The following is a 25,968-nucleotide window of genomic DNA, read 5'->3' on the forward strand; positions in this document are numbered from 1 at the left end:
TTAATTCAAAGTATAAATTTCATTGCCTCTCCATTTCTCTAAGGATGTATGCAAAGGGACTATTCTTTCTTGAGAATAACTGTGATGACAAAAACAATAATAATATTAGTGCCTTGTGGCTTATACCAGTGCCTCTGAAATCCTTCTCCCCAGGCCAGCAGCATCAGCAGTACACAGGAAGGATTCCATTTGAGATGTAAATCCTCAGGCTCCACTCCAGTGCTCCCAATCAGAAATTCTGTGGTTGGAGACCAGCAATCTGCATTTTAACAAGCTCTCACATGATTCAGGTGCATGATAAAGTTTAAGGACCACTGGCTGACACAATTATTTTATTATTATCTTATTCAATCCTCAAAGCATGAGTTTGGCACTGCTTTTCCCACTTAACAGAAGAAAACAAGGCTCAGAAAAACTAAAGCTGCTCTCAAATATTACATCAATAATAGAAAGGTGGCTTGAACCAATTTCTTATGACTCAAACCCAATGTTTTTTCCACAACAATGAAGTTGCCTTCTGGAATAACTCAGGTATATTCCTAACAAGTACCTCTACCTTGGGATAATAGCACCACAGAGTAGAAATGTGCCTAACCGAATGAACAGTAGCAAATGGTCCTACCATGGATCTTCTGCATGCTTAGTTTTTATTTATCATGGCAATGAGACTGACAGTGAATGGAAACCTAAAAATATTGGGTTTATGTCAGAGTAGTGGTTCATTTGCCCCAACCCTGCTTCCACCCCTCCCATCAGAAGACACTCACATTGTTTTTTCTGCTCAATCATGATACAGTATAACTCATATGGTAGACAATGCAAACAACCTAAAGGTCCCTTAGAAGAAAATGATTAATCAAATTTTTCAGCCAAACTATGTCTTCATTATGCATATACTTATTTATATTTGTTATATGTTAGACAATTACGAACTCTTGAACATCTCATCCTCCCTAAATAATCAATTAAAGACTCATTTCCAGGAAGCTTCTTATAATTTTAGCCTAAACTACCTTGAAATGAGAAGTACTCATTTCACCTACTTAGTATTCTTGCCTAATACTCTTGAACTGAGTATCACGCAATAGTTAATTAATTATTTGTGGAGTACCCTCACAATCTGGTGCCTTCTTTTTCCTATCAGAGAACTCCTCCCAACTCCCCATGCTCCAAAAGAAATAAAAAGAAGAGCAATGAAAACAGAGAAAGAGGGAGAGAGAGAGAGAGAGAGGAGAGAGAGAGAAGAGTGTGGGTAATGGGTCAGAAGATCCAACCATAATTATGCTCACTGCAGTGAGCAATGATGAGCTCACTTAACAGGGAAGTTAAAAATATTTCAAATAAGGGAGGAAGAGTGGTTGCTATATACTGAAAAGAAAATGTGTAATTTCTAGAACATGTAAAATTTTTGAGTGATTCATAAATGAAACTTCGAAGGGTGTAGGAAGCAGGATATGTGCTAAGTGGAGATATATGTATAGGAGTTGGTGATATTGGGAAATACCCACTGCACAGCATAGCATGACTCAAGGCAAAAAAGAAGAAATAAAAGAGAAAAAACTGAAGGGAAAAGTAAAGTAATAGGTTTATGTATTTGGTTGGCTGAAGTAATCTGATTTTGAAAGCGCTCACCATCTTAAAAGAAAATGTAAAGTTATTTAATATAACTACTAATTAGTCTTACTAATAATTTAAATCACTTAATCCAAATAGTTAATGGAAAGTTCACAAAGTAATTTAGCTTGCTAGCATATAGAATGTGTGGGCTCTAAGCCCAAGTTCACTCAGATCAATATTCCAATTTATGGCTATGGAGATTATCCAGGTTGATGAACTTTTCCACAATGAGCATGCATTATTTGTGCCAACCAACAAGGACAGGGGACTGTTAGGGGAAGGCCGACAGTTGGTTTTTCTGATCTTCTCTTCCACCATAACTTCCCCCAGCTCACCCTCAAGCCCACCTCACCAGATCAAAATGTGATTATGTTTTCCTCTGTTCCCTAACTTGGTGATGACTAAGAAAACACCAGTAGAAGGCACTCTCACAGAGACACTATAGTTCTTGAGACTAAGGTGATTTTTAGTGTCAGTTACCTTGGGTTTTAGCATAAATTTGTTAAACAACTTCAGTTACTTTCTTTTTTATTCACTCTTTTATAATCAGTGGAGTTAATAATTATAACGAATTCCAGGGTGTGGGATGTTACACATTTATTGGCATTCCAATGCCATGAGTAAACACCATCTATCACTCTATGTGTTCAGTCCTTTCCTTTTAATTCATTGCTCTCCCAGTTTCAGTTTCCCGCAAATCAGAATTGTTTTCCACCATCCTAACAGGATTCTTCTCTAGCAAGTGCAATGTTTTGGTTATCTATGCTGGTGGTAGTTACTGTAGGTAAAATGTTCCTGGTGAAATAATAAGTGCTTAGGAAAGTGTTTCCTTGGCTACTCAAAACAAAAGCACCATTTGACATCTAAAAATAACTCAAATACTCAAAATAACTAAAAAACATAATAGAGGCTTAAAAGGTTGACAGTTTAAAATTTATTTGGTACCCATTGTGTGCTAGGTGGCCATGCTAACCACTTGAGTGGCAATGATGAGTAAGATGAGCATCTGCTCTTGAGATACTCTCATTCCAGTAGGAAGAGATGCAAAAGTAAACAGATAACTTCAATACAGTAAGTTATAGAATAGGCAACATGAACAGAAAATTGTAGGGGGACTGGATATTGAGTTCTAACTGAGGCAGTCATCCAAGGCCTTCTATTTTACCTTGAAGACAAAGTTGAAGCTTGAAGAAGCATACTTCACAGGGGGAAAGGTAAAATGACTTTATAGAGCTGATAGTCTGGTAAAGGAGGTTATTTCTGCAGATAGCCAGAATACAATGAGACAAGGACTTTAAGTGAAAGCATGTATAAAATGCTGTGGGAACATCAAAGGCAGAGTAATTAATCTAGTGAGAGATATGGGAGTAGAGTCCATGCTGTGGTCCGTGAAGACTAGGACAATAGAAAGCAAGTGCTTTTGGGGCTCCATTTAAATGGGGAATAAAGATTTGATGAGCAAAGAGACAGAAGAAAAATGAACATTCCATGGAAAAGGAGCACCTTGAAGCTAGCTTTGAAGGCAAGATGGGGAACATTCTGGAGTGTGTAAGTGTATACAGGGGTGGGAGATGATGGAGTAATTAGAGAAGTGGGCTTGGCCATATTATGAAAAGGAATTTGGACTGAAGCATATCTTGAGGCAGTTGAAAATTGAAGGTCTTTAATACTGGAATGAGCTGATCTCATTGCAGAAAGATGACTAAGGGAAAGTTGTATGCAATCTTGCAGGTAATGAGCTTAGATCTAGACTGAAATGGTGGAAGGGGAGAAAAGGGCTTTTCAAGAAGCAGACTGAGAGGAAATAAGAGATAAGAGAATTGTGGCTCACTCTTAGGTATTTGGGAGGATGCGGGGGTCTTGACTAAAATAGCAGAATAAGAGAATGAATTTTTGTGTGAGCAGTCCACAGGGAGGGTGTCGTGCCAGTTCTTTAAGTATATTGAATTTTGAGGTGCCTGAAGGAGAATTCTTATGAGCAGTTGGAGATATAGACCTATAGTTGGAGGAGAAGTCAGGCTAAAGCCCTAAGAGTACATGAGCTTGCCTAGAGGAGAGAATGGGGAGGAAAGAACCCCAATCTCTAAAGGATGGACAGAAAGTAAAAAATAGAGGAAGAAATACAATACTTAGAAGGATACTAAGAGAAGGAACTGAAACCAAACTCAAACCACTTTCTGGTGGAGAAATTAATAATTACCACTGGCAAATAGAGGAGGGAGGTGAATAGAATTGAACAGTGTCCCTTGATTGGTAACTGAATATTTTCCTTAGGGAGAGCAGTGAGCTGGGGACAGAAATCAGCCAGGGGTGGGTTAAGGAAAGACTAGGAACCAATGATTGGAATAACTCACATAAATGTCCTTTGTTTTTGTTTTTGATGGTAGTGAGATTTGAACTCAGAGGATATGGCACTCCATCACTTGAGCTACTCCACCAGCCCTTTTTGTGTTGCTTTATTTTTTAGATAGGGTCTCACTTTATACCCAGGCCTACAGGAACAGCAATCCCATTTGTGCTCCCTTGTGTAGTTGGTATAACAAGCTGGTGCCACCACACTTAGTGATTGGTTGAGATGGGGTCTCTTGGACTTTTTGCCTGGGTGGGCCTTGAACCTCTATCACCCACCTCCACCCCAATCTCTGCCTTTGGAGTAGGTAGGATTACAGGTTTGAGTCACCTTGCCCAACCTAAAGACTTTAATGATGGAGATATATAAGGCATTCATTAATTTGCCCTGTAAGAAAGGAGGCTGAGATAAAGAAAGAGTGGTTGTTTTGGTTGGCTGCTGATCTTTCTTTCTTCTAATGTTGGGAGTTCATATGTAGCCAGAAGAGTTAGGATGAGTCAAAATCATCAGGGCAGGGGAAATGGCTGAGGAAACCAGATCTTTTGGGCACAGAGTAAAAGCTGTAGAAATTTTTCTTGGGTATAAGGAAGTAGGTAAGAACAGGAAGGCAAACTCAGGGAATATATGCCCAATGACCTCTTTTTTCCCCCCACGTGGAGAAGGGATTGGCAAGAATCTCTGAAAGAAAGTATGCTGAGAGAGAATGTTGTTAATAAATACCACTATCTTGTTTGTTCTTTTAAAAACATTGCTTCACTCTCTCTAATGAGATAATGCAAGTCTTATCTGAAGAAAGGTGGTTCAATATGGCTGTGGAAAAGTCGAGCTAGAGACTCCTAGATATAGAGCCTAAGTATAGCAGGACTGACAGCAGCTTACATAGCTGGGCATAATTGTTGAAGGACGACATTTGCTTTTGATAACTCTTCCTTTAAGCAACTTTAGGGTAAATATCTGGTATAAGATTTAGAATTTCTTTGGAATAAAATATTCTGGTACTTTGTGCATGTCCTACAAAAAAATTAAAGAAACAGAAAACGAGTAGGGTCTTTCTCTAGTACAGGACAAATGTACACCTAGAGACAAATTGCTGTGTCTTTCTAGCTTTTTTAGAAATCCAAACCTCTGATTAACAGGTCTGGTGTGTGCTGCATGGTTGCACTGAACAAATGAGTCCCGAACACAATCTTAAAACAAAGACATCAGACTAGACAAACTATCATTTAGAAAGAATTAAGACAGCCATATTGTATGCTAACCATCAGCACATCTCCCTCCTTCCTGGTGTCTCTCCTCTCCAGAGGCTACTTAATCTCATTGAGAGAAGACAGCCAGCCTAATTGATACAGAAAACAGAAAACGAAAGCTCTTTGATCTCCTATCAAGCAGAGTCTGGCCAAGAAAAGAATCCAGCAGGCAAGAAGACTATCTTCCAAAGGAGAATTAACACTGTAGGAAGGAAGGTAGGAAAGCAGTAATATCTTACTTTGGAACTTCATGAACTTGGTTTGTTTAAATAAGGATTGAAAAGTAGTAAGTTCATCCCAATGAATGATTAGGGTTTGTTTGCTCTTAGTGATAAAGCACAAACAGTATTGCAGCTATGAAATCTTTCAAATGATCAATTTTCAGATAGGAGTTATAATAGTGATGGAAAGCACAATAGAAGCATCATAAATGTAAGAACACCTGCCTTTTAGCACTTAACTGTAAAGGGCAGGTGTGTACCAACGTCAGTCTTTACTGCTACCATATTCTGCACCATGAAAAAATTTTCCTGGAAAAGACTTGCTATATTGTGATTTAAACAACATTTTCTATGCTTCAATTAGGTAGCTACGAGGACAAAAAACTGGTTTTATGATAGTCAGAATATGATATATCTGTGTTTGTGAAGTTATCTCACTATTATTCATATGTTAGGAAAATTATGGAAATCTTTGTTCTCTGTTCTAATGCAAAAAGTAATTCAATAGTTACATTGGTTATACTTTACATACTTAATATAATGGTGGTTTTAAAAACTAGTCCAAGACTATGATTGTATGAGTAAGACAAATAACTTAAATACAGTATGGTCTTCAGGGAGAAACTATTAGGAATAATATAGTGCTTCCTTTTCAGATGCAGAGGATTACTTTGAAAAATAACAAACTCTCTAGTGGTTCTGCCAACTGGATCTCATTCTTGATGTAAATTAAAAACCTACAGTATACGATATTTTGGAAATTGTATCCTCCCACCATTTGACATTTTAAAGGTTGGGTAACTGTGAAGAAATACCTCAAACACTGTCAGAAAGAAATTGAGGCAGAATATGAAACAACAATTTTTTTGTACCAGAGAGAGTACAATAATGAACAAATCAGCTCAATAACAACAAATTAACATTGATTGGAGTAAGCCTGGAAAAAAATCTGTGGGTGTATACAATATGTAGAGTATACAATTGTTTGTCTTCAAAATAAATTTTGGTCCTTTGAGGCTTTTCTTCTGGTGATGTAAAAACCCATATTTTAAACTTTTGCACTAATCAATTAATTGTTCATTTTTTTCTTATCATTTGGAATTTAGAGCAGTTCTTGGTTCCATCATCCTAACAGTAGCATAGCTGCTGTTTATTGCACTGCTGTGAGACCCACTTCATCTTTCTAAGTGAATACAGAACCCAGCTTATGATTTGCTTCCACATCTCATTCTTCACCATCACCTATGTCAACTTCAACAAAGGATCCTTCATGCAAAGGATCCATCAGAAACTTCAACCGAATAGATCATAATCCTGATACTTACCATCCTCCAACCCCACCCTGCCATATAAAAGTAAGACCACTTCCCAAATGTATTCATTGCAAATCCTTGGAATGTCCACTCTCCATTCACACACACCCACGTCCACCATACATCCTTCCATATTCTCACTCTCCCTCCCTGATTTTTGCTTACCAAGTTCAATGAACACTGAATCTCTCATAGTTTAACCCTCCATTAATTCTGTTCTCAGCCTATTCTGTGCTGGCAATACCAACAAATCCTCCAATTCATTGCAAGAGACTTCTCCCTAATAGCTCTACACATGTGATTCTTATCTATGAACCCCCAAGCCTCCTGTATCTTTCCACTCACAGCAAAAACTTTGTGATGACAGAGCTTATCTCCCTCACTTCTCAATGTACAGCTGTCTCTTCACTTCACTTTCCTCAATTTCCATCTGCCTCAAAGGCACTAGCACCACCAGTTATCTGACTTTTCAGGTCTGTATTTTTAATTTTGAGATATCCCCAAAAGCCTAATTCCACATTGACAATTTATAACATGTCCCAGTGCTTAGTCCAGAGTTGGCATAGGTTGGCATGTACATGGTATGAGGTACATGGTATTTATGAATAAATGAATGAATAAATTAATTTACATCTACATGCTACTTTTCATCAAATTCTAGGTAAGAGGTGCTATTGGAAGACAAAGAAAAAGGACCATTAATGAAGTCTTTTCTTTGGGAGTAGAAAGGAACTTTTTATTTTTTCCACTCCTGCTACTTCTATTCCTTCAACTCTACAACACTCAAAGAGTGTCTTATTGTTGTGTTATGGGTTTTTTTTTGAGGGTGGAGCTACTGTGGTTTAAACTCAGGGTCTTGCATTTTCTAGGCAGGTGCTCTGTCACTTGAGCCATGCCCCCTGGTTATTTTTTAGATAGGGTCTCACATATCTGCCCAAGGACAATGATCTTATCTTATCTATGCCTCCTGAGTAGGTTGGATTACAAACACATACCACCACACCTGGCTTATTGGTTGGATGGAGTCTTACTAAGTTGTTGTCTGGGCTGTCCTAGAACTGCAGTCCTCCTGGTCTCCACCTTCCAAGCAACTGGAGGTACAAGTGAGAGCCACCATGTCTCAGCATCAGAGTGTTTATCAACAGAGGTCTTTTTCTGGAAGTATTTGAAATATCAAAATTGGGTGCACATGAGATTTCTCTATTGGGCTGGAAGTATGACTTAAGCAATAGAGCACCTGTCCAGCCAGTGCAAGGCCCTGAGTTCAAACCCCAATACCACAAAAATAAAAAAGATTACTCTAACTGAAATAAAACACACAATGTCTTAAGTATATTGTACTTACAATGTGTTAAATATATTAATTATTAATATGTTAATAGTTAAGAATATTACTTAAATACACAGAATACTACAGCCACATGTTGTGTAATCAGGAGGAGCCCAGCATCACCCTCTAAGACATCCTGATCACATGTGTTCCTTTTACTAGATCCAAATTCTTTCATCCTGGTCACTTGTATGTTTTTTGTGTTCCTCAACTCCAGGGGGTTTTTATGATCATTTTAAAAATGGTCACTACCACATTGCTCTATCTGCTTCCCTAATGCGGTTTCTGTTATGTACATGGTTTAAGTTTTTCTTATGATCTTGTATAAAATATGTGTTTATAAATTGTAAATTCTGTTGTTCTGGTTTGTTCATCTGTGATTTCCCTGCTCTGATGTGGATGAGTTCCAGGAAACATAGAAACATATCTAACAAGATCTGCGCAGAGGAAGGAGAGGAATGGCAAATAAACATTATCCAGTGTCGGTTTAGGAAGCTAGTCCATCTCTCAATGTGTTCAGCAAATGGGTTTATAATGCACAGTTCAGTATAAAACAGCTCACAACAGAAACATTTGCTACTCAGCCTGTTTATCTTGGGAATTACACAACATGGACCATTTTCAATAACTCTTTTCATTATAATGATTTCCTCCTGCTCAAGCAACAGGGATGTACAAACCAGTTTTGTCTAAAAATTTAATATGTAGAGATACAAATGTATTAAAGAAAAATGAAAATACAACCATTTTCATCACTTCAGGTCAGTGTTACAATGTCCTCCTCGAGGTAATTTAGCCTTCTGAGAACTTTCCAACCAGAATATAAAGTTGCTTTTTGTTTAGAATCCATACAACTACTTAGCTTGAAAAAGCAGATTTATTTTTAAAGGCATGCCAAAGTACTGGGAAACCAAAACAAAAAACCAAAGGTTTATTTTTTAGGGGATCTGTTGGTTTCTCTTAATTTTGTAACTTAAGAAAATAGAAGTGTCTTTTAAATTATAAAAGTAACATTATATTTCATATAATGTTGCATTTACTTAATTTTATATTCTAATACGTCAATTCATATAGATTATTTAGATAGTAACTTTCATTCAATAAGACTACTTAATATGTAAAACCTCTTCAAACATTCTGAATAAATGTGAGTATAATGTTACCCATTTAATCATTCACACATTAATTAAGCAAGCAGGTTTTATTTTTTACAGGTTTTTTTTTTTTCGTGGCACTGGAGTTTAAACTCAGAGCCTCACATTTGCAAGGCAGGCACTCTTATGCTTGAGCCACTCTAACAAGCAAGCAGATTTTGAAAGGACAGGGTATCTGTAGTATGAACGTAAGAGCTAGTTCCCCAGGGACATTTGCAAGTAATAAAATTCATACACATTTCCATATCGCTAGGATTTATAGTAATAAGTGCCACAAAAGATAAAACGCAGTACTGGGATTTGAATTCAGGACCTCATGCTTGCTAAGCAGTGTTCTACTACTTGAGTCTCACCACCAGCGTAATAGAGATCTTATGATAATTGTTCTACTAGTATGAGAATTTAGCACTTAGAAGTATATTTTTCAAAGTGCCTGAATGATGATCACATAGATCATCGCCCTTAATCACAATTTAAGGCTTGTGCTTTAAATTTTTGACTAATTTGTGGGAAGCAAAAATTCAGGGAGCATTTTGAGGGTCTCACTATATAGCCCAGGCTGGCCATTCTCCTCCCTCAGCCTCCTGAGGGCTGGGATTACAAATGTGTACCACCAAGCCAAACCCAGCATACTTTCTCTCTCTCTTACTCTCCACTCTTCTCTTCTCCTTTCCTCTCCACTCCTCCCCTTTACTCCCCCTTCTTCTCTCCTCTCCACTCCCAACCTCCCATTTCCCTCCCTCCCTCTCTCCTTCTCCTCTCCTCTCCTCCCTCCCCTCTCCTGTCCTCTCTTCTTTCTCTTCTCTTCTCTTTTCTTTTACAGTGCCAGGGAGTCAACCCAAGTCTTTGTGCATGCTAGGCAATCACTTTAACACTGACCACACCCCTAGCCTGGGAGCATTTAAAAAGCTGGGTTCTAGCTGTATACATGAAAAATGAATGCAGCATACACAGTTTCTCAAGAAATTCCTAATCTAATAGAAGAGGGGGAAATCCACATTTCCACTGAACATGTCTTTCATTTATTTCTATGTTCTCACCATCCTTGGAGTTGAACTTTATTAGGCACAAAGCAATTATTCACGGATGTCCCCTAGAACAGCAAGCGAGGCAATTGGTTATGGTTGACTTTACAGTTAACCCACGATTGTTGATAAGACAAGTCAGGGCTCTGTAAAGCAATAACTGCTGTTGGCATAACCCACATAAGAGTCAGAAGTGCTGAGGTGGCGTTTCTGATCAACGTGAGCAACAAGCAGTCTTTGAAAGCGACTCTCACACAGTGACTGCTATAGAAGGGGCTGCTTTGAAAGAGCAAAATGCTACCCAAGAAGTAAGAGCTGTGAAAGATTTGCTTCCAAAGACTCTTCCTGGTGACACAACAGGTCTTTTCCCTCCAGAGCTCCATGAAAAGAGCAGAAATGGAAAAAGGAGGGGACAGAGGGGGTGAATGCACAACAGTTTGTGTGAGAGAAATAGAGAAAAGAGGAAGGAAAGGCAGAACTTATGGAAGGAAAGAGGAAGGGATAAAAGGAGGGAGGGTGAGAGGGAAAGAAGGAAGGAAAGAAATAAAGGGGGAAGGATGGAGGGAGGAATGAACATTTATTTATTCAAGGAAGACAGGAGGGAAGTAGGGAAGGAAAAGACTTAGCATGTAACATAATTAGCAAGTGCTCTAAAGGTGGTAGACACAGAGTGTTTTGCAGTAAATCCATGTGCCTGGGAAAAAGGACAGTAAAATGCTAAAAAGTAACAGATGTTTTGTCAGGCAGAATATTAGCAGTGATCATAGCTAGCGTGTACTTTCTGGGTACCAATCCTATAATGCCTTACATGCATTGCTCATGAAATCCTCAGGACAATCCTATGCAGCAGGGAGGTTTGTTAATTATCAAGCCAGACAAAGAAACTGAGACTCAAAGAAGTTAAGCAAACTTACTCAAAGACACAAAGCTAACAAATGACAGAGCCTGGATTTGAACCTGCAGAGTTTGGCCCCACCAGGGTCCCTATTCTTAGGCACTATGCCACTCCCCATCCTGGGCTCTCATTGGGCCTGCAAGAACCTGGAACAGCCACCTCTGGCTTCCAAACTGTATCTTGCTCTTCCTTTCAGGAGAGACAAAGGTTTTAAACAAAATTGATATTCGTTATAGATGCATTCCAATGTGAGGCTAATTTCAATGAATTGAATACTGCACTTACTTTATAGTCTTAGTAATTTTAGATCTAATTTGTGAAACAAATTATCCCAAAGCAATACCTTTAACAATCCCAGCTGAAGGCCACAAGAAGGAAATTGGCTGATATAAAACACTGAATTTAGGGGTATTATACTAAGGTATATATTATAGATAGTTAGTCCTAATTAATAAAATGTCAGCCAGCCAAGGATGAGCTAATTGTAATAGGAGGAGAGTCATTTATTCACTTTCTGCCAAATGTTTGCTGAAGTTTGTTCAATTAATAAACTAATGAAAAATAAAATTAAAATTGAAAAAAATCCACAAATGTTTGCTTTAGTGATACAGAGTATATATACAAAAAAAAGTTCCTGCTCCCTTGTAGATTACATTCTAAGGAGGTGGGTGGAGGCTGATACTAAACAAATAAATAAATAAGCCTATAATGTGTCAAATGTTGATAAGTCCTGAGAAAGAAAAATAAAGTGAAGTAAGATGGAGTGGATACAGTTTATGTAGTCAGAGAACACCCCTCTGATGAGATATGTGTGTGTGTATGTGTGTGTGTGTGTGTGTGTGTGTGTGTGTGTGTGGTGCTGAGGATTGAACCCAAGGACTCACACACGCTGGTCAAGCATTCTACCACTGAGCCACATTCCCAGCACCCCATGATGACTTGTGAGTGAGAGCCAAAGGAAGAAAGGCTACCAGCCATGCAGACATGTGGGTAAAGAGCATTTCAGCCTGAAGAAACAGCAAGTGCAAAGGTTCAGAGGTGTAATGTGCTTGGTGGGTTTGAAGGGCTGCAAGGAAGCCAGTGTAGCTGACGCAGAGGAAGCAGAGAGTGATGAGAAGAATCAGAGAATGGTGGACAAGGGTCAGGGCATGTAAGGTCTTGCAAACCACAGAAAGGACATAGATCTTGCATGAGAGAGGTGGGATGCCCCTGGCAGGTACAGGAGAGTCTGACTTTGCTTTTTAAAAGATCACTTTGCCTTCTGCGTGGAGCGGGTAGAGGGGCAGAGACAGAAACAGAGAGAGCAGTTGGGAGGCTATTCCAGTAGACTAAGTGACAGACTAAGGCCTTTCCAGCTGTGACTGTAGGGCTGACTGATTGCCTTAGGGTATGAGGAAAAGACAGGAGCTGAAAGATGTTGCTAGATTTTGGACTAAGCAAACAGAATGCAGGTTTTAGTAAAATGGAGAAAACCAGGTAAAGTGGACTTGGAACAAAAACAGATCATTTTGGTATGTGATATGTTTGACATGCCTATTACACATCCATGCAGAAATTGCAAGTAAGTGTTAGTTATATCTCTCTGGAATTCAAAGAGAATGTCTGAATGGAGATACAAAATTTGAAGTGTCTGCATGCAAATGATATTTAAACGCATGGTACTTCAGAGGAAGTTACCCAGGAGTGTGAGAGAGTGGAGAGAGGGAAGATGAAGTCTAATGACTGAGCCCCTGAAGACACCAGCGTAGAGGTGAGGAAGATGAGTAGTGGCCAACATGGAGAGTGAATAGGAGTGGCTGTGTGAGGAAGAAAGAAGCCAAACAGTGGCGTCCTGTCCTGTAGATGGTGTGAGAGGGCGAACGGCAACAGTGGAGGGAATTTTGCCCAGATTTCTTCTATTTTCTCGGTGGAATCAAAAGCAAGAGCCTCATGACAATTAGGATGGGGAAGGTACTGGAGACTTGAGAGAAGAAGTTATGAAATGTCCTAGAAACCAGGCCAGAGAACTGACTAGGGAAAGAGGGGTAGCACTGGCTCCAAACTGCCAAACCCAATGTCAGACTTGCTCAGCGTCAGTGTAGGACAGTAGATTTGCGGGGTTGGGGAGAGGACACTAATGAAGTTAAGGACCCTGCTGGATCATCAGCCTCTAGTATGCAGTCAAGATGAAAGACCAGGGAATGCATTTCTAGGGTTGACCTAAAACCATTTCAGTCAACAAACTCCCTATGACTGAGGACTGAGTGGTGGTTGAGCCAGAGGTGGAGGCTAACAGAGAAGAGGAGGCCACAAACTTCTTCCTTCCTTCCTCCCTTCCTTTCTTCCTTCCTTCCTCCCTCTCTCCCTTCATCCCTCCCTTCCTCCCTTCCTTCCCTTTGGTGGTACTGGGGTTTGAACTCAGGGCTTTGTGAGGTCATAAATTTCTTGAAAAGAATTATGAAGTCAGCAGATGAAAAAATTAAACACAGGCAAGGAAAAGGAGAGTGAAACAGGTTTGTGGCTAGGTTAGAGGTGATAAATACTACAAAGATAATGGAAACCTATTTTTGTGGTACTGGGATTTGAACTCAGGACCTCAAAGTTGCTAGGCAGGCACTCTACCATTTAAGGCACGCTGCAGCCCACCTTTTTTTTTTTTTTTTTTTTGCTTTAGTTAATTTTTGGATAAGGACAGACCTTGGACTACAATCCTCCTACCTATACCTCAGGCATAGCTGGGATCACATTTATTTGTTGAGCAGGAATCTCATTAACTTTTTGTCTAGGATGGCCTTGAACTGTAATCCTCTAATCCTCTGCCTCCTAAGTAGCTGGGATTATAGACATGTACCATCACACACAGCTCAGAATAACCCATTTTTATGTGGATGCACAGGGGAAGGTCTGATCACTTGTATGAGAATAAATGAGTTTGCAAAACAATTCCATCACTGGTTGTTGAGTCTTAGAAGGTGTCTCCAATTGTTGGGTAGGACCACAAGGAAAAGCTGGCAATGCAAGACAAAAGAACATCAAATCAAGAAGTGGCAGAAGTCATGTGTCATGACAGTTAAGAAGGAAGAATTTTGGAAAAGATTGAAAATCAGCATTAAAAATGCCACGCCTAACAAGGGAAAAACTTTCCAACTGGTGATGTTGGAAAGTCCTGACTCAGTTCACTGATCCATGGGCCACTTTCTTTGCTCACAAATCTTAAATCAGTTTTTTTCCCTAGTGTGTTTCAACTTCCTGTGTGGATTTTATGTCTCCTCCTATCCTGTGTGAACCCAACTGAGTCAGATTGACTCAACTCAGGAGTCACCATTCTTGGTGTTCACATGGTCACGCAACCCAGAGGTGGAGACTAGGGGTGCTGAACCAACAAAAATGGAGACTTTTACCTACTCTGCTTAAGGGTTCATCCTTAAGTTTCATAACATGGAATTTAGGACAGGGAAGATATAGGGGAGAAAGATGTGGCCTGGGAGAGTAGCAGGTGACTTTTGACGTGGAAAATTGTAAGAGCATCTATTTCCTCGTGCTATTAGATCTTTCATTCAACCAACACTTCTTGTTCACTGACTCCGGGCTAGAACTTAGATACAAATGTCAAAATCTCCAGACCCTGCCTGCAGTAGTCTATCCTCTTTTATATTCCAATGCTTATAATCCAACACATTTTTAACATCTCACTGTAGGAGCTGATAGAGAACAGAGGTTCCAGCAACTATGTAGTCAAGACACCTTATGGCCCATGGTTAAGGATAAGAAAGCTGTAAGGAAAATGGCTGATGAAGAAATATTTGAGTATCAAAGGATGAAAATCAAAGCAGAATGGAAATGTTAAAAGAGGGGGAGTAGGCTAGCTCTCCTAAAAGAGAGTATGGGACAGGAAATACATTGTTAAACTAAGCCTGGCACAGGCCTGGAACAGATGACAAGATGAGAAATGGAGCAACAGCACTTTAAGCAAGAGAAATGGGAGGGGACCTGGTGACTATGGAAGAGCTCTCACAGCACAAGGAAGGCAACAAAGTGCCGGGTTTTTAAGCCAAAGCTCAGTAAATATTTGGGGTACAGATATAAAAGGCAGAAGAAGGTAGTCCTGGGGTCACATTAAAGTAGTGGAAAATGGAAGCACCAAGAAGGAAGATGCAGGTAAGGAAAAGACTAAAAAGAGTGAGTTATACTGGAGTAAGATCTAAACACAACAAAGAAGTCTTGGCTGAGACAACCCACCCTCTATATATACACACCCAGAGATACTGTGGTTTTGTCATGGCCCAAGATAATATGGGTGTGTTCTGCTTCTTGGGTTGTTTCTCCTGTAATGAGTACATATTCCAACTCAGCTAAAAAGAAAGCCATGTCCATGAAAGGGTTAGCTGTTCCTAAAAAGAGAAACGATGGGAAATGTGATTTTGTAAAGGGAATATTGATTGTATACTAATACTTGTTAAGTGTCTACTAAAGGCAAAATACACATAGCAGGTACTTATGTGATCCTCAAGTCAATGTGTTGTGGTAGAGTACAGTATTCCTACCTTACTGATTAAAGGTCACAAAGAAGGAGCAAGACTTCTAATAATGACTAGTTGGTGCTAACTGTCTATGTTTCCCTCTCCTGCACATCTAAGGATGAACTTAAACCCATGCACATGACCTGATATAGTGGAAAATAAGAACACAGAGGCTGAGCCTCTTCCTCTATGCATATTCTTAAAATAGCCTAGAGTTGATCAGCAATTCTAGGAATATCTGTTATTACTAAAGTCCCTAAAATTTACATTGTACTGTCTTTGGTCCTCCCATTCCTATCCCCTGCCTCACGGAAGACTGGTGGCCAGTGATGCCTTTAATGGTTTATAGATATGTCATATCCTCCAAAGTTACACTTCATGCCACTTTTGAAGAATTCCTGTGATCATCCAAGGTCTCTAATCTTGGATATCCTAGCTCTAGGTGTACCATTGTAATTTACTTGTATTTTATCAATGATGGTTGATCCATTTAACACAATTAGTTTTAGCCAAATAATTAAAGTCTGCCTCCTTCCTCTACATCTCTAATGAAAATACCCTAGAAGCGCTCATTTCTTTTTTGTCTTTAAAACCTAGAAATTTAAGTTACAGAGAGCCCAATATAATTTGTATCTGAAATCCAGACATCTCTCTCAGTTGCTAGATCCCTCTCGTCCTCTGGCATCCCTCTTATTAAGGGGATTTATAAAAATAGATGTAGAATGATGATGCCAGACTTTGACATGCTGGACAGGACCACAGCATTTTCAAGCTGCAGCAGCTATAGAAATCATTCAATCCAATCATCTTTTTTACTGACAAGGACATTAATGGCTTACGTGTGTTGCCCAAGCTCACACAGGTTGTTTGTGGCCAACTCCAGATTAAAGTTCACATCTTCTGACAGCCAGACTAGTAACCTGCATTACACCTCCATACCTTCCCTTGCAAAGAAAAAATTCTCTGTTGCCTCTCACCAAGCTTTTTTCATTATATCTTCCTGAATAATTAGCAAACTCATTTAATAGGCATAGACAATGAAGGTCAGAAAGGTTAAATGGCTGGTCCTTGAGGGCACAGTGAATATTACTGAGGGAGGAAGAGCTAGGAATAAAAACACAAGTCTCCCGACTTAGAAATCAAGGTCTGTCTCTTAGGATATAGTCACATAAATGTTAAAGATATTCGCAAATAAAATTAGTAATATTTCCAGGTTCTGATCTAAACCATATTTAATTTACCTCATAGTTTAACATTTGCTCTTTTCAAGGAAAATTAATTCAATTGCAATTTTGAGTGGTAGGGAATGGAGAAATTGATCTAAAAACATTTTCTTTTAGACCAAAACGTTTTAAGTGACCAATTTCTGCAGTGCAAAAGAAAACATCAAATTCACCCAAAGTAGCAGGATGATCTGGTTCTTTCCTGTTTAAGCAACTTGCAACACCAATTTCTCATGTCTCAAATGTTATTCTACTTATGTCACAAATATTCCCATCTATTCTGTGTCTGCTTGATTCAGTAACACTCTTGAAAGTTGACAGGAACCACTGCTGTATTCATTGACAACTTACAAATAGCCAGGAGACACTGACTTGTCAAAGTGAACAAGGCATGGTGGATGCTCCAGGGACTCAGGGAGCCGAGCTTTTACAAAAGGTAGAGGAGAATGGCTTCAAGGTATTGGAGGAAAGAGGTATATCCACTAGCTGAGGCAGTCTAAAGGTTTTCAGGAGGAGCTGAACCTTGAAAGGATGACAGGATTCAGAGAAGAGGGCTAAAAAGGAGAAAAATTGCAAACAAAGATATGCTTCTGAGGTCCTGAAAACAGTACATTGATCCTTAAACGCTACTGAAATTCTCTACTGGATTACAGAAAAAATTATTTCACTATATTCCCCTGAAGGAAATAGAAGTCATCCTAAAGAAGAGGGACAAAAGGGTACAAAGGCAACTTTTCTGTAGACAAACATTTATTGGACACAAAATACTTGTCAGTCACTGTGCTAGGTAATGGGGATACAAACGTATATGTAACGTTGAATAAATTTATAATACAGTTTAAAAATCAGGCCATCTTTGTGATCTGTGGTAAAATGTTTGCTCCACAAACTGTTATTATGTACCTTCTTCTAGGCATTCAAACAATTCTGCAAAGATTTCCATTCTGCAAAGATTATTTCAGGAAAAACGCAGAACGAGACAACATAAAATAGAGTCACATGAATATGGACACACACTCTATACAATCTCATTTAATTGCATAAAAGAAGAGACACAGAATGCCATTCACTCTGAAAGAATCGGGTTGCCTGGATACCCCGTACCTAGGGCACTGAGGCTGCATCTCTTGGCCCCATGACCTCAGCATGTGCCTCCTTCACTTGCCCCTGCTGCCAAGCCATTCACAGAAGTTTCTCCCTGGGTGGCTTCTTTGTCTTTCTTCTACCTCCCAGATCCCACTCTGTCATCTATCGCTCATCCCACTGTGTTGTACCTTCACTGCCCTATCTGAACGGTGAATCTAAGATGTGTACACACCTTTTAGCTTAACCAAAAACAGCTAGGACCACACAATCATTAGGCCATGTGTGCAGTCAAGCTGTGAGTATTATCTAAGAAAAGAAATGATAAATGCCAATAACAAAAACAGGTTATCATAAATTGAAAGAAAATGTAGGTATTTTAATGTGATTATCACCAGCTCTCCTACGTATATTTCCATAGTTACATTTCTGATTATTCAGAATTCTAATATAGATGATGAAAGGACCTTAAGAACATGCCTTGAACATGTCATAACAATATGCTAAGAACATACAGGTATGTGCACATAAACACATACACAAAGGAAAAAGAAGATATGAGTGTCTATCAAAAGGGAAAAAATTAGAAAAGATGATGACAATTATACAAATATGAGCACAGTACAGACATGTTGCACAGAGATAATTATAGAGTAGTAGAACCCATGGAAACAGAATGTTCCAAAAGATAATAATGTCTGTTTTTTTCTCCTTAAATTTTATAAGCTACTACTTAAATGTTTTTTTTCCCCTCATGGAAGATATCAAAATCTTTTCAAGTTTCATTGCTCAAAGGTACCACAGTAGATCACGTGCAACAATTAAAACAGAAAAATCCAGGTCATTTCCAAATGAATTGAAGTAATTCATTTAGAAGCCTGACCTTTAAAAATCATTTAAAGTACAAAATTTCACAGTTGAAAAGTTGATTAAATAATTGACTTTTTTCTAGAGTACTTAGGAAACTTTCAATTTTCTAGTTTAGTGGAAAACCCAAGAAAAGACCTTGGAAATGTCTGGCAAGGGAAAAAGAATGCATTAAAATGCATTGTACTATGTTATACTATTCCTATCAAAATTATAGTTTTTGGTGGTAATTATTCAACAAAGATAACCTTTACACATATACAAATTAGGTTAAAAAGTAGGGTAACTCGTTCCAAAGTTATTGGATAAAAGCAGAAAAGTTTTTCTCAAAATAATAATCAGGAGAATTTTATAGACAAAAACATACATTTAAATGGACCTCCAATTAAAACAATTGTAAATTATAGCAAAACTTCACTGCTAAGTTTCTGAAATATTTATTTTGCAAATTTGAGTTGCCAATATAAATCACATATGATTTAGAATTACTATACATTATGTAATAACTATTTAAAATAAACTACTCATTTCTTTAACAAGATAAAAATTATAGATCAGAACTTTAAATTTAATTTTTATTTAAAGGAAAACAAAAATTTACAGATATTTGATATGAAATTGTTCACACATGAAACACATCCCTTATGTAACACTAAGAATACTTTGTGTAAGAGATATGCTTAGAGATAAAGTTATGAATTCTTATTTTTAAAAACCTGTAAGATGATTTTGATTTGAAACTCTAAAATATCTGATATGTGGTATGAAAATTCTGGGTCCAGTCATTATTCTTGAATGTTGTATTTTCATTTGTAGAAAACTTTTAAACAGAGGAGTCAGACTTTGGTTCACAGTTTACAAACTTCACACAAATTTTGTAATGATAACCTGTTACCCACAGAGGACTTTCCTAAACAAAAACAATATGATATTTACTAATTTTACACAATCTATTGTAAAACGTTCTTGGGTTTGAATTTTTAACCAATTGGAATTTAAAGTGAACAATGTTAAATTAACATAAAACATAAGCAATATCAGAAAAAGAATAGGACACAGACAATTAACACCTGAGATAAACATATATAATGTAATAATTTTTTTTTACATTGCTCAAGTGATCTAGTAACCTATAAACCATGGAATTTCTAATCTAGTAATGGTTAGTTGTCAACTTCAGTAATTAAAAATACTACCCAGTGTAGAAAATACACTCTTCTGTTAATTTTAAAGATATTTACTGTTTGCTAATTTTTAAACAAATTATTTACTCAAATAAATTTTTGCCATCATGTGCTGATTCCTATGACTCGTTATTGACCATTATTTTAAGATGATATAAACATGTTAATTACTAGAAAGAAAATCTTGTTTTAAAATTACTGAGAAGTGTGAGCAATTATCCAAATGAAGGACTCCCATTTATGCCTGCAGGTTAAGGTTCAATTAATGATTTGTAGTTTTTCAATGTTTTATATAAATAGAAAATCTAATGATTTACATTCTGAAGTAAATACTGCATATAAAATTATAGACAACAACAAATACAAAATTTGTTCAGGAACTTGATTTGATTTTAGAAGATATGCTCTTTAACACAAAATGCATTTTGTAAATTGTCTTAAGCTTAAAGACACATATTCACTTTTATTATTTAAAAAAATTTTTTTAAATGCATTTGGAAAATGTTTGCTAGTGGAAATGCATCAATTTTTATTTCCCTAACCTTACTTCACATTGTAACACAGAATTAATTTTATAAAGGCAAAACTTTGATGTGCTGTGAAATTAATAACATGGTCTAATTTTTATAAGCAAAAGATTTATAGAGGTAGTATTTCCAATTCAAACAGAATTTTGTTGGGCTTTAATTTTTCTACAAAGTCTTGAAATAGCTTTTTCTTTTTTTAGTTTTGCTTTAAGATGCTTAGAAGTATTTCAAGTATTCTACAGATAAGGATTTTGGAGAACATTGAATTCTTTCCAAAAAGAAGCTATTTGACTGTTCTTTTAGTCCACTGTAAGAAGTCTTACATACTGTTCCCCCTCCAAAATCTCATTTTCACCTGAAATCATTGTATTCAGTTTTTCTCAGCAGGTAAAGTATACATTTTTACAAGGTTTCAAATTTCAAAATTCTAATCATGCATTTAGCTAAGAACGCCTCTTTGTGTGTGCGCGTGTGTGTATTATCTTGCAGTTCTGTTATTTACACTAAATTTTAGTCTTTTTTGGCTCCTCTGGAATACCTCAGGGACCCCTCAGCAGTTGCTAACCACTTAATAATTGTGACCCCGTCAGTCCCTTCAAGTAGATCGTTAACCACAAGAGTGCCTGACAATTTCCAAACCATATCCTCTGTCCAAAAGGAAAAGATAGGGCTTTGTGAGGCCGAAAGGAAGCGAAAGAAAACAAAACAAATGCAGCTCATGCTGAAAGTGAAAAGTGCTTGGATAGATTAGTATTTTCTTTTCTGCAAGGCATCCTGCCAAGCTTCCCACCCCCTCCCCCTTAAGAGAGAAGACTTATTTTTTTGGTCTGATTCTTCAGTTTCTTGGAAAGTTTTGGTATTTACCATCCCCATCGTTCCCTCATTATTGTTGTTTTTTTTTTTTTTCCTCATCCGTCCCCATCCCACGCGGCTGATTACCACCCCCCCCAATCCTCACCCTGTCAAAACCCCAACTCCGGCGACCTCGGGTGTATGAACTCCGCAGACTCCAGATGACACACCCCACTTTCCTTTCCACGCGGCTTACTTTAGTCGCGGGATCCCCCCCTTCCAGATGCAATGAAAACCGGAAATTTTCTTTTAACTCCCCCCTCCGCCCCTCTCGCCCCCATCCGTGAGGATGGCTGGGGAGCCGCGAGGCTCCTAGCACAGCCGGGGCTCAGTCGCCTCCCCTCTCTCCGGAAGGCTTTAATTTGCACACTTGCTGGCCGGCCACCGCGCAGAGTCCCCCGGGCCCGGCAGCCGGGTGGGTCTCCAGCAAAGCAGGCTCGCGGGTCTCCGCCCAGCCCCGCCCCGCCCCGAGCGGCGGCCGCCCCCGCCACCTCCCCGGCTCGGGCCCCCCAGTCCCGGCCGGAGCCCCGAGGCCCCCGACCGCCCCAGCGAGCCGCGCGGGCGGCGCCCTCCGCCGTCCCTCCGCCCTCCGCCGCTGTGCCCACCCCCTTGCGGGAGAGTGCGCAGCGGACTGCGTCCCCAGTCGGGTTACCTGCTCCGCGCGCGGTGGACACGTGCGGAGGTCCGACGGACACTAGCGGCCCCTCGGGAGACCCGACGCGACTGGGCCCTCAGGTAAGGAGCGATGGGTTCGGGCGGGTGGGCTGCGGGATGCGGGGTCTCGGGGGACCTCTGGGACTTGCCCGGGTGGGAGACAGGGATTTGAGTGTGTGTGTGTGTGTGTGTGTGTGTGTGGAGGGGATAAGTGTCGGGAGGGGGCTGTGTGTCCTAGGAATCGGCTTCGGTTAACCCCTTAGGAACTGAAGCAGGCTAGGCTGTAGGGGCCAGTTTGGGGGAGCTAGCGGAGTCTTTCTTAATCTGGAGAAAGGGGGATAGCCCATACCAGGGACACCCGACCACCACCACCACACCAAGATCCTGTGCCAGTTTCCACATGCCCGTGCGCACAAACGCCCACACATACAGTTCTCATCCAGGTTCTCCAAACGGAACTTGGACTCCACTTGGACATTTACAGAATCATCCACATGCAAGGTTTAAAATGCACTGTCTCAGGGGACTCCATGCCCAAGAATGTGTTTTCGTGCCTCATGTTTGTTTCCCCACGAAAGCTCCCTCTGCAGCTTCTGAGGTGTGGGTGTGGGCTCCATCTTCCCCATCGTGAAATAAAAGTTAACGCAGGCTTCCTGCTGGCAAGCCCTGTGGGCGTGTTGTGCACCGAGGAGTGCACGCAGCCGGCCAGTGCCCAAGCTCCAAGCTCCTAGCTCCCAACTTTTTATTTTTATTATCAAAAATATAAGTTAAAATGCAAGCGCCACAGTAAGCAGCTCCGGGCCCTGCGACGCACCCGCTCGGGTGCACGTGGGCACATCTGCGTGTGCGTACACGCGGGAGTCGCGGTCCCCGGGGCGGCCTCTTCTTGCTGCGCTGGTGGCGACCCTTGCGGTGCTTGGCAGGCTTCGGGAGAGGCACATGAAGGATTTCATTGAGTGTGAAGACAGAGAGCAGAGACAGAAAGCAGAAGGAGGCGGCTGCAGCCTTTGTAGTCGCGGAGGAATGCGGAAATGTTGAAGCACTATGTCAAACTTTTTTGAAATGGGGTCAAGTCACATTCAGCCAGCGTGGGAAAGCAACAACAACAACAAAAAAAAGTGGAGGCGAGGGGGAGAAAAAGGCATTGCGGCTCCCGTTTCTCTCTGGCGAAGCCGACCGTCCGGGAGGCGCGGGGGGAGCGCGGGCGCAGCTCCCTGCGGGGGTGGGACGTCCCCGACGCTTCCTTCGCCGTGGAGCCGGGGGCCGGACTCCCACGGCAGGGGAAGGGCGGCCGCGGGAGGGGCGGGCTGGGCGGCCCGCGGCGGCTCCCCCGCCACCTGTGTGGCCCTCGACCTGGCGCAGGCCCCCCGGGCACGCTCGGGGGGCTCTTTACTCGGCTTTTAAGGAAAGCTCCGAAAGGAGCGAATGTGAGAGGCTGTGCCCTCGCCGCGGTCCGCTCCGCCCGCACGCCGTGGGGGTCGCGCCGTTTGTCGTCTCGTTAATTCCTGGCAGAAGGCGAGCGGGCCCGCGGTGGCGGGGCAGGTAATTCCGAGGTTTCCCGGGAATTCCAGACACGCGGCTGGCGTGGCGAATGCCCCGCCGAGGTTGCGGCGACCGTGGGGGAGGTTCCCCTGGTCCTGGATAGCGACTGAATGGGGAGGGAAAATAGGGTTCCACCCCCCGCCACTCCGGTGCTTTGTTGTGCAGAGGGATAGGGGGTGGCGCCTGGGTGCAGCCCCAACCTGGCCTCCAGCCGAAGGGGGTAGGGGGGAAGAAGCAGCCACCTCCGCTGCTACCTACATTGGGGCGCTCTTGGCAGTGGGGAGTTGTTCACCAGTGCATGCCCCCAGAGCACAGCCCCCTCTCTCTTACCCCAGGAGGCGCACCATTTACTCCCCCACCTCCACCTTTTTAAAGGGAGGTTGCGTTTTGCCCAGGTTGAAATCAGTTGAAAACTTAAGGACGAGTCATGGTTATGCCATCTTGCTCCTGAAGTTATTCTTTAAGGACACGACAAGCGAAAGTGTGTCGGACACCCCTTTCCCTTACCCTTGAGATCCCATATGTATTGGGGGAGACTATCCCCCCTCCAGGGCCCCTTGCTCGTCCACCCGAGTAGCCCAAGCCCTCCCCAACAGATGGCTTGTCTTCTCTGGGTTTCCACCAGGGAGGTCCTCCGAGTCGGAGGGAGAATGCCGTTTCCCAACAAGACTCCTTTACCCTTAAGACCATTTGTGTGTGCGAGTCCTTTTTAAATGTCTCCTCGTAGAAAAACTGAAAGTAGAAAGAAAGGAAGCAATTTCCGAGCAGATGTCTGACCACCCCTACTCGCACACTCCCAGCATCGGGTTACAGGGTCCCGGGAGCCCCCACCCACATTCTGCGGCCCCACACGGGTGGACCCACAGTCCCTTCCCACCAGATTGCTCACGACCCCTGGACGCCCCCTACCCCACCCCGACCCCTCTTTCCCTGCACGTCCGGACCCTAGGAGGCGAAGAGGGCAGCGGAGCAACAATGATATAGGTATAAATATTAAGCCGTGACATTGACGTGCCCGGCGCCTCCCCTCCCCCGCGCTCCCGGCACACTCTGGGCTGCTCGGCACGCCCCCTCCCGTTCCACTGCGTCCCGCGCGGCGCTCATCCCCGAGGGGCCCCTGGAACCTCCGCGCGAAGACGGCTCCAGCCCTGCAGGGAAAGAAAAGTAACTTCGCTTTTCTCGGAGAAACCAGGAAGGCTTAGGCGCCTAGGGAGAGGGCCGGAGCGCGCGGAGGGTGGCGATGGGGGCTTGGTGGGGGAGGAAGAGGGGAGTCGTGGAGGAACCCCGAGGAAGGCTCCGGGGATGTCTGATTGCGCTTTCTTCTTGTCCTCCCGTCTCCTCTTTTTAGGTGCAAGGCTTGTGGGCTGAGACGCGCTGGGGCAGAGACTATGTAACCGCCTCCGTGTCGGTGTCGAGGACTTGGCTTCGGGGAGGGCAGAGGAGGGATCGGTTCGCTCCTCCGGCGGCAGGCGGAGTTTCGCGGCGGCACCAGGGTTGCGCCAGCCAGCGAGGAGGTCGCTCCATCCAGCCGCGGCGGCCGCCAAGAGCCCCAGCACCGGAGCTCCGGATCCGGCGGGGCGAGGGCGAGCGAGCCCGAGTTCCCCCGGAGGAGACGAGCGAGAGCGAGCGAGCTAGCGAGCGCACCCCTGCCCGCCCCAGCGGCGCCGCGCCGGGCGGTATGGAGAAGGACGGCCTGAGCCGCGCCGACCAGCAGTACGAGTGCGTGGCAGAGATCGGGGAGGGCGCCTACGGGAAGGTGTTCAAGGCCCGCGACTTGAAGAACGGAGGCCGGTTTGTGGCTCTGAAGCGCGTGCGGGTGCAGACTGGCGAGGAGGGCATGCCGCTCTCCACCATCCGCGAGGTGGCGGTGCTGAGGCACCTGGAGACCTTCGAGCACCCCAACGTGGTCAGGTGAGTGGGGGAGCCGCGCCCGCGCCGTCGGGCGCCCGTGCGTCTCGGAGGCCAGGCTGGGAATCCTCCGGCCCTGGGAGGTGCGGGGTAGTGGGTGGCCCGGGCGGCCCTGCGCGACTGGCTGGCCTGACATAGTGAGAGTAGGCTTTGTCACCAGAGCCAGTGACCTTGCCAACCAGCCAGCCAAAGACCAAGACAGAAAAAGAAGACCTGCGCAGGCTTCCCTGCCCCTGGGCAGCTCCAAAATGTTTTCTCCCTGCCAGCCCCAAAGGGTCTGGGGGAGTTGGGTCCTTTTAAGGACAAAACCAATCAGACATGTCCCGCCAACCCCCACATGTTTTTCCTCATGGGGGAATTTTTGAGAGACAGAATGAAAGAGGCAGTAGGTTGCCCTGTAATAATTAGAAGGGAACCTCAAGGGTGGAGCCTGGTGCAAGCGTGAGGCCCTGAGTTCAAACTCCAGTACCACTAAAG

The 25,968-nt window shown here is 42.2% G+C and overlaps 1 protein-coding gene, 1 long non-coding RNA gene and 1 pseudogene across 2 annotated transcripts in view; 2 read left to right on the top strand and 1 right to left on the bottom strand.

Annotated features, from left to right (window-relative positions):
- Positions 1–23,212, bottom strand: part of LOC141420647 (uncharacterized) — a 187,620-nt gene extending 164,408 nt beyond the window's left edge. The window contains exon 1 of the long non-coding RNA XR_012445148.1: positions 22,040–23,212. This is a non-coding gene — a long non-coding RNA (uncharacterized lncRNA). The remainder of the gene's footprint in view (positions 1–22,039) is intronic.
- Positions 23,213–24,351: 1,139 nt separating this feature from the next.
- LOC141418024 (uncharacterized) lies at positions 24,352–25,259 on the top strand (annotated as a pseudogene).
- Positions 25,257–25,968, top strand: part of Cdk6 (cyclin dependent kinase 6) — a 207,078-nt gene continuing 206,366 nt past the window's right edge. The window contains exon 1 of the mRNA XM_074064745.1: positions 25,257–25,494. Within this exon, the coding sequence (XP_073920846.1) occupies positions 25,262–25,494 (233 nt within the window). The 5' untranslated portion in view covers positions 25,257–25,261. The remainder of the gene's footprint in view (positions 25,495–25,968) is intronic.

Source organism: Castor canadensis, chromosome 2 (assembly GCF_047511655.1).
Source record: "Castor canadensis chromosome 2, mCasCan1.hap1v2, whole genome shotgun sequence".
Taxonomy (NCBI): Eukaryota; Metazoa; Chordata; class Mammalia; order Rodentia; family Castoridae; genus Castor; species Castor canadensis.